Source organism: Caretta caretta, chromosome 18 (genome assembly GCF_965140235.1).
Source record: "Caretta caretta isolate rCarCar2 chromosome 18, rCarCar1.hap1, whole genome shotgun sequence".
Taxonomy (NCBI): domain Eukaryota; kingdom Metazoa; phylum Chordata; order Testudines; family Cheloniidae; genus Caretta; species Caretta caretta.
This window is the reverse complement of record NC_134223.1, coordinates 12,745,087-12,763,239: the sequence shown is the minus strand read 5'-3', so window position 1 is coordinate 12,763,239 and position 18,153 is coordinate 12,745,087. Positions and strand designations below refer to the sequence as shown.

The window sequence follows — 18,153 nt, the reverse complement described above, 5'->3', positions numbered from 1 at the left end:
GACCTCATTAAATGCCTCGAGGACTCCCTCCAGAGTCCTCTAGAAAAGGTCCAGGAGTCTCAGCACTCCCTAGTGGACATTTTAAATATCACCCCCAGGGGAAAATTGCCCTACCAACTAATGAGGCACTGTTATCTCCTATATGCACTCTATGCCAAACACCTGCCACAATTCCACCCACCTGCAAGCGGGCAGATCATAAATATTATATTCCAGCAAAAGAAATAAACACTTCTCCCACCCCACCCCTTACTCTGTAGTGGTGGATGCAGTCAATGAAAGGAATTGCCAGGCCCATTTTAGACTCTCTGCCTTGGACAAGTCCAAGCAACTGGTCCTACTGGGCAGAAAGAGCTACTCATCAGTGGCTTTTCAGTTTCAAGTCTCAAACTTACCCTGCCTTTATAGCAAAATATGATTTTAACCATTATTCTACTTTGACATGCTTTATTGAACACTTGCCATCAGACCTAAGAGACCAGTTTCAGTCTCTCATCCCAGAGGGTCAGTTAATTGTGAAAGCGTTCCTGCAGGCTACTCTCACTGCTGTTGCCACAACTTGTAGATCTAGAGCTACTGCTGTGGTTATGCAAAGAACATTTTGGCTCCAGTCTTCTGGACTCCTGAGAGAGATGCAGAAGAACTGACAGGACCTTATCCCATCTAGCAGGAGATCTACTACTTGCAAAACTTACTTCAAAAGTGGAAATGCTTTCATTCCTGGTTTTCTCTTCACTCCTGTCAAACATCAGAAACGCTGCTCTCCAAGATACTAGACTACCTGTTGGACTTAGACACTGGGTCTGTGTGTAAGCTCAGTCAGGGTACATTTGGCTGCTATCACTGCTTTCCACTCACTGAGTGCGTCTCAGTTTTTGCCCACTCTACTGTGACTAAATTCCTTAAGGGATTACACAACTTTAGTCCTGTACAGAACCTGGCCCCACAATGGAATCTTAATTTGGTTCTCAGTGCCCTGAGGAAACGTCCCTTTGAACCAATTGCTGTCTGCTCTCTCCTCCACTTCTCCCTCAAGACTTCATTCCTTAAAGCCATCACGTAGGTTAGATGAATGGGAGAACCCAGCTTTTACTGTCTTCTACAGAGATAAGGTTACACAACCTCCCATCCTCTCTTCCTCCCTATGGTCTCTTTGGAATACCGTATTAAGCAGGAAATCAGTCTACTGGTGTTCCATCCAAAGCCTCATGTCTCCAAGGAGGGAACCAGCTAACATACACTAGATGTCAGGATGGCTTTTGGCTTCTTCCTTGACCGGACTAAGATATTCAAGGCCTCTCCCAGCCTGTTAGGGGGCTTATTCCTTCACCCACTTATTTCCCTGGTCCTTCTCGCATGAACAGAGAGCAACAATACCCGAAGTCCAAAGGCGCAAACAATTTGATGTTTATTGGGGTGAACTTCCAGCAAGCATGATTCCAGTTTCCTTCCTTAGTGTCCCCCTTCCCAGCTCTGACACCACAGAGCCTTACACCTGTGTCCCTGTTCCCATTCCTGCCCTTAGCAAAACATGATTCCAATTTCCCCACCCCCATTCCCTGTTCCCATTTACCCCCTTAGCAAAACATGATCCCAATTTCCCCACCCCCATTCCCTGTTCCCATTTGTCCCCCCCTCCCCCCCCCCCGCTTCCTGATTGACGGCAGACTATATAGTAAAACTTGAGTTCTGCTTAGCTATACCTTAACCAATCATTTTACTGAAATTTAACTAACCAATTGTAACATAATTATGTAACCAATTATATCCCATCACCTTAATTAGTTTACACCCAGTAAAATTAATTATACAGCAGACAGAAACAATCACAGAACCAGACAGAGATTATACAGACAAACAATAGGGAAATGGGGACTACAGTGATAGAACAACAAAGAAATGAGTATTTCACATCCCAGCTATTGATAAGTGAGTTCTTGCCAGACAGGATGCTATCAAACTAAGTTTCCTTTTACATCTTCTAGGCACTTCCCTTTCTCTGGAGGCGATAGGCATCATCAGGACAGGATTGTATTTCTGACAGCCCAATAGCACCTTATTTCAATGTGACTAGTTTAGAATGTGAGAATCTGTCTGTTCGCATCCCAGCTTATGGCTGTCTCTGCTGCTTAGCCAAAGGCGTTAGCCTAAGAACAGGGCCTCGGACTGTCACAGTAAGAGAAGGCTCAGTGATTTTGATTCTTTTATACCTCTATAACTAGCTAAGTGATAAGAATACACCTAAATTCTTAGAGTATAGGTCTTTACAGACAGACCCGAATATCTATATCCTAACACAGCCTATTTGTATCTTTTAAAGACACGATGAAGGGACAGCCCATTTCCAGGTAGAGACTGTCAAAGTGGGCCTCAGGTTGCATATTAATATGCTATGAGACTGCCAGGGTATCATCCTTTCATAGAGTGACAGCACACTCCCCTAGGGCGCACTCCACATCTATAGCCCTCTTGAAAGATGGACGCATTGCAGAAATCTGCAGAATTGCAACTTGGTCCTCCATCCATACGTTCACCAAGCATTATACTATCTTACCTGCTTTGACATGATGTTTGGTGACAGTCCTCTGAGCTGTCTTAGACCTGCTTCCTCAGCACCTATGTCCATTTTAAGTTATCTTGGGAGTCTCTTACAGTGGAGCACCCACAGGGACATATACTCAAAGAAGTATGAGAGGTTACTCACCTGTACAGTAACTTGAGTTCTTTGGGGTGTTTTGTTCCTATGAGTGCGCCAGCTCCTGTTGTCCTTCCCCTCTGCTGCGGAGTCTCTGGCTTTGCGGTCAAGGAGGTACTGAGTGGTGGTGAGTCCACACCTCTCTGAATGTCCTCATAGGGGAGTATTAGGAGCTACACTGCTTTACAATCTCCAGTCAAGAGTGCACAGGCACATTCATGTCCTACAGTGGAGACAAAACCTCTTGAACTCAAGTTACTATACAGGTAAGTAATCTCTCATTTTTCATATACAGACTGAAAGAGAGACTGCAACATGGTAGTTTGGAAGGGTCTTAATTGAAAGGCTGCTTAGCTGCAGTTCCCAGCTCTATTGGAGGGCATTAAATGTTCCTCCTTTGTCAGGTTTACCTCAGTAAAAACCAAACGGACTATTCCTCAGATTTTCTGTCTTCTAGACTTGCCTCTGTAACCAGCCCTTGCAAAGATATTTGGATGTTTTAATGGAGGGGAAGCACATTTTCCAGGTGGCCTATGGAGGACATTAGTCCTTAACTGTAATTTGCTTAATCAGCAGCTTCCTAAGGATAATGCCCTAGAAACAGGGAAGGACCGGAGACAGAGTGGAGGTGCCATATTTGGGGAACTGGCCGCCTGGCTGGTTTATCTGTCAAGCTTACAGTGGACAAGGGTCTCTGCTTTTCAAATACAAGTTTATTTCTATTTTGGGGGTGAAGGGTCCTCTGAATCTTTAAGATGTAAACCTTTTCAGAGACCGTGTACTTTATCTTGATTTATTTCTTGAGATATAACAAATTTCCTCTCTGTGGGTGTTTTGTAAACAGCAATCGAGTAACTGGAATCTATGAGCTGAGTTTATGCAAAATGGCAGACACTGGAAGCCCAGGTAAGCAGGAACAGCATGTGCATTCAAATGTAGCGGTGTGTAAGTTGGTAAGAGTGATTATGGCAGATGGAGAGACTGCAGATAACAGATGTGTGGACAAGAGGGAATAAATTGCCATATTGAGGAGAAGTAGCTTCTATGTGGTGCAGAAGTTCTTCCATAGCTTTGGAGCAAGCATTGCTGTTTTGTGGAAACCTTAAACTGCCTCTTACCTCTGATTTAGATGTATATTCAGGGCACTGTCAATCCCTGCAACGAAACATTTTAAACTCCCTTACACCTTCTCTCTTAGAAGTGTTAGAAGAAATTGGGCAATGTAGCTGATGAGGCACTGAGCCTTATCCTACGAGTTCAGTTTATAGATATAAATAAAGTTTAGTGTTCGCAGTTCAGGTCACCGTTGAGCTGCTTCTCTCTGGAGGGGTCTTGTCTTCCTGCCTGCAGGACTGTGTTTATCCATATCCCTGTATGCTGGGAATACCTATGTCCCTCCAGGCACAGTCTGTTGTTCAGACATTTGGAGGATTATTCAGTTGGTTACTTTGAGAAATGGAGTGGATTTTTTAGCATTTAATCATAGAATCATAGAATATCAGGGTTGGAAGGGACCTCAGGAGGTCATCTAGTCCAACCCCCTGCTCAAAGCAGGACCGATCCCCAATTAAATCATCCCAGCCAGGGCTTTGTCAAGCCTGACCTTAAAAATATCTAAGGAAGGAGATTCCACCACCTCCCTAGGTAACGCATTCCAGTGTTTCACCACCCTCCTAGTGAAAAAGGTTTTCCTAATATCCAACCTAAATCTCCCCCACTGCAACTTGAGACCATTACTCCTCGTTCTGTCATCAGCTACCATTGAGAACAGTCTAGAGCCGTCCTCTTTGGAACCCCCTTTCAGGTAGTTGAAAGCAGCTATCAAATCCCCTTCATTCTTCTCTTCCATAGATTAAATATCCCCAGTTCCCTCAGCCTCTCCTCATAACTCATGTGTTCCAGTCCCCTAATCATTTTTTTTGCCCTCCGCTGGACTCTTTCCAGTTTTTCCACATCCTTCTTGTAATGTGGGGCCCAAAACTGGACATAGTACTCCAGATGAGGCTTCACCAGTGTCGAATAGAGGGGAACGATCACGTCACTCGATCTGCTGGCAATGCCCCTACGTATACATCCCAAAATGCCATTGGCCTTCTTGGCAACAAGGACACACTGTTGACTCATATCCAGCTTCTCGTCCACTGTAACCCCTAGGTCCTTTTCTGCAGAACTGCTGCCGAGCCATTCGGTCCCTAGTCTGTAGCGGTGCATTGGATTCTTCTGTCCTAAGGGCAGGACTCTGCACTTGTCCTTGTTGAACCTCATCAGATTTCTTTTGGCCTAATCCTCCAATTTGTCTAGGTCCCTCTGTATCCTATCCCTACCCTCCAGCGTATCTACCTCTCCTCCCAGTTTAGTGTCATCTGCAAACTTGCTGAGGGTGCAATCCACACCATCCTCCAGATCATTTATGAAGATATTGAACAAAACCGGCCCCAGGACCGACCCTCTGGGCACTCCACTTGATGCCGGCTGCCAACTAGACATGGAGCCATTGATCACTACCCGTTGAGCCCGACGATCTAGCCAGCTTTCTATCCACCTTACAGTCCATTCATTCAGCCCATACTTCAACTTGCTGGCAAGAATACTGTGGGAGACAGTGTCAAAAGCTTTGCTAAAGTCAAGGAACAACGCGTCCACCGCTTTCCCTTCATCCACAGAACCAGTTATCTCATCATAGAAGGCAATTAGATTAGTCAGGCATGACTTGCCCTTGGTGAATCCATGCTGACTGTTCCTGATCACTTTCCTCTCCTCTAAGTGCTTCAGAATTGATTCCTTGAGGACCTGCTCCGTGATTTTTCCAGGGACTGAGGTGAGGCTGACTGGCCTGTAGTTCCCAGGATCCTCCTCCTTCCCTTTTTTAAAGATGGGCACTACATTAACCTTTTTCCAGTTGTCCGGGACTTCCCCGGATCGCCATGAGTTTTCAAAGATAATGGCCAATGGCTCTGCAATCACATCTGTCAACTCCATTAGCACTCTCGGATGTAACGCGTCCGGCCCCATGGACTTGTGCTCCTCCAGCTTTTCTAAATAGTCCCGAACCACTTCTTTCTCCACAGAGGCCTGGTCACTCCTCCCCATGCTGTGCTGCCCAGTGCAGTAGTCTGGGAGCTGACCTTGTTCGTGAAGACAGAGGCAAAAAAAGCATTGAGTACATTAGCTTTTTCCACATCCTCTGTCACTAGGTTGCCTCCCTCATTCAGTAAGGGGCCCACACTTTCCTTTACTTTCTTCTTGTTGCTAACATACTTGAAGAAACCCTTCTTGTTACTCTTAACATCTCTTGCTAGCTGCAACTCCAGGTGTGATTTGGCCTTCCTGATTTCACTCCTGCATGCCCGAGCAATATTTTTATACTCATCCCTGGTCATTTGTCCAATCTTCCACTTCTTGTAAGCTTCTTTTTTGTATTTAAGATCAGCATGGATTTCACTGTTAAGCCAAGCTGGTCGCCTGCCATATTTACTATTCTTTCTACACATCGGAATGGTTTGTCCCTGTAACCTCAATAAGGATTCTTTAAAATACAGCCAGCTCTCCTGGACTCCTTTCCCCCTCATGTTATTCTCCCAAGGGATCTTGCCCATCAGTTCCCTGAGGGAATCAAAGTCTGCTTTTCTGAAGTCCAGGGTCTGTATTCTGCTGCTTTCCTTTCTTCCTTGTGTCAGGAATGATAGAAATTCCCAGTATAATCCTAACCAAAAGGGAGGAGAGGAAAGATTTAAATGAGAGAACACCTATGATGAATGGATATGGTGTAATAATGGCCTGACAGCACTAGTCCCCCTGTGAATTGGGGCCTAATCTATGCCACCTGTGCTCGTTTATAGTTGAGTGAGGACAGCTCCAATTAACTAGAGGTTGTGTGTCAGGGCCCAGGGAGGAAGGGCACCATAGATAGCATCTTCAATTTAGCGTAGTTGGGACTTGGGGGAGCAGTATCAGGGGATGAGGGGGAATTCTCAATGATTTTTCCTCCCACCCTTTACTGAGGACTGAAATTCAGAGCTTGCAAATACCTGATACAATCATTCACAGCTATTTATCTTGAAGCTCCCATAATATCACCAGGCCTTGGAGAAAAATGCATTTTAATGTTTCTGTTGAATTGGACTGAACAGGGTTCAGGCAGTTATGGAGGTACGGGAAAGATATTTCTGGGCTAGGGCAGAAGGCGAAACTAAAATGATGCTGTCGCACCCGCCCCTCCTCCCCCCGTTTGGAGTGTGGTGTGTGACTGATGGAGGCATTGCCACTGATGTAATCCTGGTTATTTTATCTATACCAAGTTGAGTTGGGGGGTGTGGGTTCCCTGCCAGTTGCTGTACATTAAGTCTATATTGTATCTTTTCCCAATCTACTGTTTTTAACCTATGCCACTACTCTGTACTTGACTCCTCAGGAATGCAGAGGAGGAGAAGGAAAGTCCTGGATACGTCTGTGGCATATGTCCGTGGGGAAGAGAATCTGGCAGGTTGGAGGCCCCGTGGTGACAGCCTCATTCTAGAGCACCAGTGGGAACTGGAGAAGCTGGAGCTGCTGCATGAGGTACACAAAGGAAGGGGGAAAGAGCAAGACAGAATTAAATCTTCCAGCAGCCTTTTATGCTGACTGTAACCTCCAAATTGGGAGGGCCTTGCAAGGGAATTTTCAGCAAGGCTAGGCCTTGGGTAGGTTCCCCACTACATGGGTACAGAGAGGCTGTTCATGCCAGTGAAAACAGCCTTCAGCTCTCAATGCATTCAGCAAAAGCAATGATTAATTTTTTAGCAATGTTGCCAGTTATTTCTGCTCCCCAGCTTCATGACGCTCTGGTAGATATCCTGTTGAGTGAGAGAGGGATTCCCATGCTCTTGAGGGTGAAGAATGTCCTAGAATTGATGCTTAATTCTGCTGATTCTCAGGTGGAAAAGACTCGTCACTTCCTGCTACTGCGTGAGAAACTTGGTGATAGCATCCCCAAATCCTTGAGTGACTCGCTGTCCCCCAGTCTGAGCAGTGGGACCCTCAGCACCTCCACCAGCATCTCTTCCCAAATTTCCACTACCACTTTTGAGAGTGCTGTCACGCCCAGTGAAAGCAGTGGCTATGACTCTGCAGACATCGAGAGCCTGGTGGATAGGGAGAAAGAGCTGGCAACCAAGGTAAATGCTGCCCAGAGAACAGAACAGGTCCAGGTTGTGGCACTGAAGATGCAATAAAGATGTTGTAACAAGAAAGAGTTAAAATATCTAGGGCTTAATCATTGAAGGAACCACAAAAGCCTTTCACCTGCACTACTTGGGCCATACATAAAATATCTAATGGACCTCTGTATCATTCCCAACTGGGGCAAATGATCAGATGGGGAAGAGGGACAATGAGCTGACATGCTCTTGTTTTTTAGCTGGTACCTTTTTGGTTTTATACATTAGATTTATGAAATCCTTCTGCTAGATCTTCTCCAGTTCAGGGGATACCTGGCTTACAAGTGCACTTTAGGACCAGAAACAAGTCTTCTGTTGTCTCATGTCCTTTTCTTTTGCTTTTCCATACTCCGCCCCTTATGTTACATGGTGAATGTGCTATGTTCTATACAGAGCCTTTTTTAAATAAGCTGTATAACCAAAGTTCTCCTCTCAAATCAGCCAGAAGATGTCTCCCTTCAGTGAAATTTAAAGAGATGACGGGTTGTGGTGTTAATGCCATACCCAGCACTTGCCTTGGTGCTCCTGCATATGGAAGTGTTGGGTAGTGTAATCATAGGAATTGTATGATTGACATCTGTTTTTCTTGTTGGTGTCATCACAGTTAGTCTTGGGCAGACTGTAGTTCACTAATTCTTGAGTGGATCTTGGTAGATTGCCTGTTATGAGTGCTCTGTTGCTATAAAATGTAATTGAAAACACCTGTTTTTTTTTCTTTTTTCTCAGTGCCTGCAGCTTCTTACCCATACTTTCAACCGGGAGTTTAACCAGGTGTACAACAGCATCAGTGATTGTAAGGTAAGGTGCTTGCTGTAGCTGCTGTCACAAGCAGCCAAACATACAATAGGCCTGTTTTTTTTCCTACAGTACATTTTCTGCCCTCTATTTAATCTGATGGAGTCTTAGAATACTACATATTCTCTAAGTTGAAGTATGATTTATAGATACTGTACAATTGTGTATTGAAAGGCTGCCTGTTTGTGTAAAGTAAAGATTCTCATGCCATCATGGTGAAAACACAAGAGAGAGTTGCACCTGAATATGATACAACTGATATTGGATTCAAACCATTTTGTTTCACTTCAGTCTATTGGGGTGTTGTTGTTCAGTGCCCCTCCCCCCCCAAGTTCCAAAGTGTAGGGAAGGCAGTTTGAATGGTGCAGGAGAAGTCTCTTCTGGGTTTAGTACTAGTGCTCCGGTTTGTATTATAGTTCACCTTGTGGCATGGGGTGCTCATTATCATGTTCCTCAGCTTCCCAGCAACAAAGGATAAACTGAACTCATTTGAGAACTGACTTTAGATACAAATGACAATAAAGAAAGGAATCTGATGTTATAAAACCGACCACCCAATGTTGTATTGATGGATTCTGTATGCAGATCATCAGATGTCTAGCACACTGTCAGACAGTGCCCACAGAAGTGCTACCATATCTGCTTTCTCCTTTCAAACAAGGAGATTTCTACAAAGAGGGATTAGGTGCAAAAATATGGCTGTTGTGGTATTTCTAATAGAGTAATTAGTATTGGTAGAAATAGTCCACTGAGCACTCCTCATTATGGATACTCTGAGTGCAGTGTTATCTTACCAAGGTGACAGACACCAACTACAAAAATCTTATGCTGCAGTGTTTTGTGTGTTCTTGTAGCTATCTGATATCTCTCCAATCGGGCGGGACCCATCAGTGTCCAGTTTCAGTAGTGCCACCCTCACACCTTCATCCACCTGTCCCTCTCTGGCAGATTCAAGGTGCAATTCAGTGGATCAGAAGTAAGTAGAGATGGGGTGGGGGGATTCTAAACAAACACTTCCACGCTGCTTCTCTTGATCTTGTCCTTTGATTTCTCATTCATTTTTTCTCTCTGCTTCTTCTCCTTTCCGCATATGCTTCCTCATTCTGTTTCCTGCTCCCTTCTCTGCATTTGATTTCTCATTCATTTTTTTCTCTCTGCTTCTTCTCCTTTCCGCATATGCTTCCTCATTCTGTTTCCTGCTATCTCTTCTCTGCATTTATTCTCTTCCCCTTCTTTCCTCTTCAGGTGAACACACTGTGTGTTATGGACACCACTGCGTTTTTAGCATGTAAAACCCATTGTGGTTCTGGGGACTCTGTCAAGAGAACAGATCATGATAGGCCAATTTGGCGAGTGACCTCTGTTGCTTGGTTTCTCATAGTTATGAGGGATGTTTTAGATAAAATTGGGGCTCACTTCTCATTGAAGGACAGTTTGGTACCTTCCTCATTCTTTAGTACTCATTGAGAGCAGTGCTGACCAGGAAGTGCCCTCCTAGTATCAACTCAGCTGTAATTTGGGCACAGCCCCTCAGTGTTGTGGACTGTGCTTGGAGAGGGATGCAAGGAAGAAATGGTCTGAAGCAACCGACGGGTGGGCAGATCACTTATGTTCTGAGTTGAGGGCCTCAAGCTTGTGGTAAATGCTGTTCAGGAGTTGTACAAAAGGCTTCCATGGGTCATGGTATGGCATATAGTCACTCTGAAACTGGTGGCTCAGGCTCATTGCAGAACAGAAGAGCATCTTATGGGAGAAGACAGGCTTCAGAAATGCTTTCAGTTCTGCCGTCACAACCAGTTGCTTTGTAGTGATTACTTTTCTCCCCCTTCATTTTTTTTAAAAGGACTCCAGAAGCAAATTCCCGTGCCTCCAGCCCCTGCCCGGAGTTGGAACAATTCCAGCTGGTTCCAACAGTGGAAACCTCCTTCCTGGCCAGAGCTGGAAAGAATGAATTCCTGAACCTTGTTCCAGATATTGAGGAAATCAGACCTGGGTAAGTCGATTGCTGCGGTGTCAGACTTTCCTGCGCTCTCTAAAGCAGGGGCTTTCTCAGGTTTCCAGTAGTCCTGCCTCATCTGAGGAAGATGAACACAATAGCTACCAAGATTTCTGCTGGCAGTACTAAAGCAGCAGCCTGCAAGAGACACTCAGAGGCTAGTAGCAGGGTAGGGGAGAGTTGTTGATCTGTCTTCCATAGTGCTCAATCCTGGAAACACTTTATGCACAGAACTAGTTCTGCTACAGAATCTGACCTGTTTTATCTATGTTACTGCAGCATAGCTGTCTGTGCATCACTTGTCCCGTGTGCACAGCTAGGTGTCCTTTTGGAATGGGAGATGGGGTTAAGCTTTCCTCTGAAGAAATTGACATTGGCTGGGATGGAAGACAGGACTATAGACCCACTGGTCTGTTCTTATAGCCTTATTGCCATTTCACTCTGTTATTGGGCCATCCTAGCAGGGGCTAATTCACTTCATACTTTCTTGGATAAATATATTTTCTCCATTGTCTGTTTCTTCAGCTCTGTGGTCTCAAAGAAGGGGTACCTCCACTTCAAGGAGCCACTCTCCAGCTCCTGGGCCAAGCACTTTGTGATAGTCCGCCGTCCATACGTCTTTATTTACAACAGTGACAAAGACCCTGTGGAGAGGGGGATCATAAACCTGTCCACAGCTCAGGTGGAGTACAGCGAGGATCAGCAAGCAATGGTGAAGGTCAGTCTAAGTGCCTGGAAACTGAAGTCCTCTGTTTATTCACAGAACAGGGGCAGAATGCTGATGCAAGCTTGCCCCATGCTGCCCTGCTAATCTGACTGATCTCTGGTCTGGAGTAACCACTTCTAGGATTTAGTGAGATCAGGCTCAGTGGTAGTTCAGCCATTGACGCCTCTGCTGAGGCTGCCAACAAGGTTCCCAGTTAGTGCAGTGGTGGTTTTTGTGATGTGCATGCAAACCCACAGGGAGCTGGACTGAGACTATTGGTCCACTATCAGTCACCATCAGTCTGGGAAGGATTCAGATTGAGAGGTTTATGGCTGTCCCCTTTACCAGTCCCCTGATTCCTCTTGTCCCTCACATATGCATTATATGACTACAGCAAACTGATTGACTTCAATAGCTTTATTTGCATTATTGTAGCACCTAGGAGTCCACATAATGGGCCCCTTGTGTTCGGTGCAGTGTACACAGAACATAAAAAGATTGTTCCCGCCCCAAAGATTTTACCAAAGGATCCGGGTCCACGAGTAGTGTGTGAAATATGCTCTTGTTAATAGCTTTGGGGCTGAACAATATACTGGACACATCTAATGCATCCTGGAGGAAAGAAAAGTATGTCGGTTGTCTGAATGTCTCCTAGGAAACTACTGCTGGGACCGGCACATTCCAGTAGCAATGAAGGAGTGTTAACCCCATGTGTAACTAATCTCTGCATCTACAGGCTTGGTTACTTGAGAACTGTCTGTTTAAATATTTCAGACCCCCAATACCTTTGCTGTGTGCACAAAGCACCGTGGGGTCCTGCTCCAGGCCATCAACGACAAAGATATGAACGACTGGTTATACGCCTTCAACCCTCTTCTTGCTGGCACAATACGGTAAGAGGCAGCTGTGTCTGAGTGAGCAGACACTGCAGAGCAGAGATGTGGTTAGTGTAATGTGGGCAGGCAGCCTGTCACATTGGTTAGCAGATTTGCTCTGAGGGGATGGGGGAGCTGATTCCAGTGAGCACTCAGTCTACTGGTGTGGAAAAAAAGCCAGCCCTAAAGCCTAAAAAGTGCAGTGAATGCTATCTGTTCACCAGCTTCTTACCAGACAAATCACATTTAAATATATGCAGGATGCTGTGTGCGATGTAGATATGAAGAGCTTAAAATGGCCTTTGGCCTCCTGGACTTTCTCCCTTTTCACAAATATATTAGACTTTTCACTGCCTAGCTGCTGGTAGGTCTGGGCTGCTTCTCTGTTTGGCCAGGTTGTAGGGTGACACTGAAGAACTCTCCCTCCTCCTTCCCCTTGCTGGCTTTCTCCCAAGAGTTCCTGCATTCTAGCCCACACCAAAAGTACCATCTTGTCAGCTGGGCTACGGAGGTTCCTGGCTCTCCCTGGAAGGCACAGTAACACAGTACTGCTAGATAAAACTCAGTCTTCATTTTACTAATAAGTTCATTGAAAACCCAACTGTGTTATCGGCATAGAGAGAGGAGCTCTTAAACTACAGTTCCTACTGATCCCATCTCCCTCACAAGGACACTGGGGCAGCAAGTACAGCATCCAAGTTATCACTGTTACATATTTTCCTTTGTAAAAAAATGCAAAATAAGCGTAGATCAAATAACATCAAGATGTGGCAAAAAAGAAGGTTGAAGAATGAGACTCAGGAGGTAATGCCAAGCTTGCTAATCCTTTTTCCTTTTGTTTTGTGCAGGTCAAAACTGGCCCGAAGACGCACAGGCCTGCTGAAGTACTGAGTCCATGTGTCATTCTCATCTGTTCTAACTCGCCTTCTGATAGATAAAGTGTTACCTCTCATTTCTTTGTGTAATTCTTGATGGTTTCTCTTGTATGTAATCCTGTGGCTTAACTTCCCTTCCCTCCCCATCAGCACTTTTTCTAGCTATTCTAACCCTACCCCTTTTTATTTTCATCTGTGTTGAGAATCCTATTAGTAGCATGTGGCCAAAACAAAAGGAAAAAACAAAAAAAGGATCCAGTGAATATTGCACGACTTTAAAAAGAAAAGTTACTTATTTTTTTGTTTTTTCCTTAAGACTATTGGTTTCCCATTCCAACTGACTCTTTGATGTCTGTACCACTGTCCTTGTTGTTATCTGTCTGAAATGCTTTAGGTTTTTCTTTCTTTTATGACTTTGCGGTAACCACAATGCTGCCCTCAGGACAAGATTCTTAGGCTAGGGAAAAATGGTTCCTTCTAAGCGTCTAAACGTGGCGTTACCCAGCGAGAAGCTGCCGCTGCTCTTGAGGCTTCCTTAGTCTTGCCTGTCATTTAACCCCCTGTGAGAGCTGACACATAAGATAAGTTAACCCATCCAGGTTGGACTTGAATCTCAGACCCCAGATATCCTGGAATTTGAGTTAATTCTGGAAATGGAGGTGTTGTTAGTGTTCAGCAGGTCAGAGCAAGGTCTGCTGCTGTCGAGACTGAGGGGAGGAGAACAGGAGCAGACCCTGAGTGATGTAGCAGCGGGCTGGAAGAAACTGCCCCATGGGCTCTTGCCATAGGGGTCTAGATTGGCACTGTTTATTTATAAAGTTCCCCAAAACCTGAGCAGAGCAGAGCAGGTGGAGTTTGTGGTAACTCTGTGCAGGCAATGTGGCCGTGTCCCTCCTGATAGAGAGAGGAGGTTGTCACTGAAGCATTGGGTGAAAATCCTGAAATTCGAAGGGCTCAGCCTTTTCTTTGAGGTGATGCTAATGAAGGGAAGTGGAAAAATCCCTGTGTTGTAGTTCTCTGGAGCATATGCAGGAATTAACCAGAAGGCTGGGGAGATGCTTCCCTTTTCTCTCTACCTTTCTTTGGTCTCGAGAGTTATTGTATCAGTGACTTTTCCCTTCCCTGTCTGATTAGCTTTAAAACAGAAACGAGCGTGACCTGAAAAGCTACTCTGAAAAATGCATCTGGCATATACTCTTGGAGTACCTCTGAAATGGGGGCCTCCCTGCTCCCACCTTGTGCATCATACCCTCCTTTCTTCAATTCGAACGATATCCAATCTGATGATGGGAAAGTATCTTCTCTCCACTGTCTCCTTTTAAAACCTAGTGCTTGCAGCACTCTCCAGCCACTGAATGCGCCAGGATGGGAGGGAGCTTTGGCTTCTCTTTTTGGAAAAAAGATCACATCGCTGCTTGTATCACCACCACCTTCTCCTCCTCCTCCTCCTCTTCTTCTTCATCTGCCTCCAACCCTTCCCCCTAAATCCTGTGGGCAGGAAGATAGGCCCTTCTGAAGAGAGACCAAGCAGACTCCTATTCCTGATCACCAATGTGTAACAAGTGCCTGTTGTAAGATCCCCCTGGACAGCAGCAGCAGCTATTGCTAATTTGATATAAGGTCTCTTAGACAAACCTTGACCCTCTGCCCCTTCAGGCCTTCCACCAAAGACACAGGAAGCTTCCTTTCTCTGGGAGGTGAATTTCCAGTTTAGGTTTCTTGGTCACTGCAGGGGAGTTATTTTTAGCATCCATCAAAACCCCTTCATTATACTTGAGCGGCTCACTCTGGGGAGTGGAATGCCGGGGGGAGGGGTGGGGTCAGGATGTACAGACCTCTCATTAAGTTTATAGCTCTTGGGAGTGGCAAAGGGTTTATTTCACTATCCTAGGCACATGCAAGAAAAAGTCCTCGGATAACTCCACCTCAGGAAGGTAGTTTTCATTTAGATCACTTCTTGTCACCTAATCATGCCGCCCACTTGAGTTTCTGTGGCCAGAAGCATGAGGGGTTCTCAATAGAGCAACTTTATTTCAGCTTCATGCACTGCTTTGCTTCTGCCGCAAAGTGTAATGCATAGTGGGACCTCCTAAAAGCTTAGTTAGAAACGGAGCAGGAAGATGAAGTCTGATGCTTGCTAGGACATATCTTTATACCTTACATGATGGTAATCAAGCTAAGCTGTGAGCCACCTCTTCTCCTGCAGTCCCCTAACTCCTTCCAGAACAGGAATCTGCAATGGGGGAGTGTTATAAGGATCCAAGAGCATCACACAGAAAGCATTTGTTTGCGTTTGTTTGTTTGTAGCATTTTGTTCTTTAATTGTGTGACCCTAACACAGTGAGAATGTTCTTTGTTATGTAACAGACACAATATGCACTTCCAGTGTGTGCACAAACCAAGACTGCTAGAGCAGGAAGAGGCTCCCTGTGCTGGAGTTAAGCAGATTTCAAGACTGTTCTAAGAATGAACTAGAGGTTAATTTTAAGCACTAAGTCACTGCTGCTGCTGCCACCATCGGTAACGAAGGTGGTTCCTGTCTGAGAAGGGGAGGGATGGTGTTGATTAGATGGTGGTATTATGTGACGCACTGAGAACATTTTTTTTTATTTTTTTTTAACTAGAACAAAACTAGTTAGCAAAGTCTTTGCTTTGGATAGGCCAGAAGCTGGAAAATAAGCTAAATTGTGTTTATAAATATAGGTATTATATATAAACATGATTAAGGAACCCTCCTTAGGAAACAGGAGGTGGCAGATGGGTATCTTATTACCGCAGAACTGGAAATGTTACAAATGTGTTGCATAAATTTCACCCTCCTATATTTGAGAACTGCAGGCAGCTTCTGGTGGCCTGATCTGTATGTGGAACAAAGGTCACTGGAAGTGTAAAATTCTATTTTTAAGTTTCTACATTTCTTAAAGCCCCATAATCTGTAGAGAGTTCAGAGGAAGCAGTACCACCTTCCAGTCTGATGTGAGAGAGATGTTGAATCTCCTAGAGTCTCTCACTGGTAATGGAGCTCTGCTCTGGAATGGCAGTGTTCCTTGGTCCTTAAAGTAGGAAGTAGAAAAATATTTTTTTTAATTAATTTTAATTCATATTTTTGTACAGGCTTCCTGTTCTACCCCAAAGAGTTTAACATGGAAAAAATACAAGAGGCAGGGAAAACTGTCGCCCCTCCTGAAGTTTAAAAATCCAACTGAGCTGGTGTGCTGGTTTAGCTGCATGCAGGCTGCCCTGGAGTCAGCCAGCTCTTGGGACTTGCTGCTGGAAAGTGGGCACCATGCCATGGGCCAGCCAACCTTTTGAGCATGGACACTGATCCTAAAGGATGTCCCTTGGAAAAAGTTAAGATTGCAGGCACACCTCTAGTTTGGGTTTTTAATTTAATCAATTAATGGAAGGGAAGAAATTACCCAAAGGCCCATGAAAATATGACACTATTGTGTAAGTTCCACAAGCCATTTTATTTTAAAAAGAATTGATACTGTATTTTAGAGATGCACTTTAAGTTTTTAAAACAATCCTTTATCCTGGGATGCGGAAGAGAAGGGAGAGGATTTCCAAACCATTGGGAAGGTTTGTCATTCCCCTGTCGAAAATCTTTGACTGCTTGGTGAGGTGTTTCAAAGCAAAGACTTTACTTTCTGCTGCTTGTTATCTAATTTACAGGGATATTTAATTTTTTATGTAATGTATTGTATATTTATACATCTCTAATTGCACATTAGATAAGGAAGAGAGCATTATCCTGGGTATAGAACCCACTGGTACTCTGCAATTAATATTGCCTATGCATCACTCTGGTACTTACGCTGCATCAGTTTGTGTTAGTTGTATTGTTCTGGATTTTTTTCTCTTTTGTTAAAGATGCAGTTGTTTACCTGCTACTTAAAAGAAGGATACTAATGCTGCTGCTCTTGGAAGGTTTGCAGAATGTATTTAAATGGGACTCTAACTTGTGTGTGTTGCATCTCTCCGTTGTAGCTAATTACCCCATATGTGGTCTGAACTGTACTGTACGTAGCAGGAATGTATTAATTTTGTGCTTCCTTGTTAAACAGAAACATCAGCTGTTCGAGAACAGAAATGAGAGTTTTGTTCAGAAGGCCATTTATGAGTTCTAAGTATTGGAGGCCTAAAAACAGTTTAACACTAAACAGATTACTTAACCTTGTGTCAATATTAGTTTTAAATTTGCTTCAATCAGTGAGAGAAGCTGTGCACTCCAACTTGTGGGTCTGGAGGGTTATAGGACCTCCTATTTTTAATGTTGCCAAATTAGTGGCCTGACCTGAGGTATTGAGCTACCCCTACCTCCTGTTGAAACCAAGGGTTGGGAACTGGGGAAGTTATGGATGCTTAGCACTTCTCAGGATGAGGCCTTAATTTTCACTCTGCTTGTTCAGAGCACATTCTCCATGTGCAGTCTGTTAATGTTCTTGACTTTGGACATTAGAAATGCTGTTGCACTGAAATACCTATTTTTTTAACTAATGTTTCCATCTCCCTATTCAAGTCCTCCACACATGGTAGACACTATAGCATAAGTAGCCTTCTTGAACAAATCTCTTTGCAAACTGATCTCATCCCAGCAAAGGAGTGCATCAGCAACACTGTACATTATTAATTTGATTTTCATTCTCATGTTTTATTTTGTAAATATATCTGATGTTTGGAGCTTGAGTATACAAAATGTAAATATAGTTCATGTATTTGTACTAATTCTGATCCATTTGCTGTATAGGCTTAGGTGTGCAATGCAGATATCTAACTGTGTATGGTAACCTTGCACCACAGAACTGTTAGTGAACGAGGTGAAACAATAAAGGTACAACCAGTGCATTAGCAGGCATTGTGTGCGCTGCTTTCTTCACTTACTATTTTTTACCATTCGTTTCTTGGCTTGATCCCTGAGAGCTGTTGAACTCTGATCTGAACAAGCTCATTCAGAGAGTACAGACATTCCTCTCTGCCTAATTCCGGGTGTTTGTCAGAGACCCTTCTCCAGCT

General features: G+C 44.3%; 1 protein-coding gene across 9 annotated transcripts in view; it reads left to right on the top strand.

Annotated features, from left to right (window-relative positions):
- KIF1B (kinesin family member 1B) overlaps window positions 1-17,991 on the top strand; it is a 148,033-nt gene extending 130,042 nt beyond the window's left edge. For all 9 annotated transcript variants that reach the window (XM_048825054.2, XM_048825056.2, XM_048825053.2 and 6 more), the window contains 9 exons: window positions 3,540-3,601; window positions 7,107-7,252; window positions 7,609-7,848; window positions 8,617-8,688; window positions 9,540-9,661; window positions 10,529-10,678; window positions 11,207-11,399; window positions 12,162-12,280; window positions 13,111-17,991. In XM_048825054.2, coding sequence (XP_048681011.2) covers window positions 3,540-3,601; window positions 7,107-7,252; window positions 7,609-7,848; window positions 8,617-8,688; window positions 9,540-9,661; window positions 10,529-10,678; window positions 11,207-11,399; window positions 12,162-12,280; window positions 13,111-13,153 — 1,147 coding nt within the window. In that variant the 3' untranslated portion in view covers window positions 13,154-17,991. The remainder of the gene's footprint in view (window positions 1-3,539; window positions 3,602-7,106; window positions 7,253-7,608; window positions 7,849-8,616; window positions 8,689-9,539; window positions 9,662-10,528; window positions 10,679-11,206; window positions 11,400-12,161; window positions 12,281-13,110) is intronic.
- Window positions 17,992-18,153: the final 162 nt, after the last annotated feature.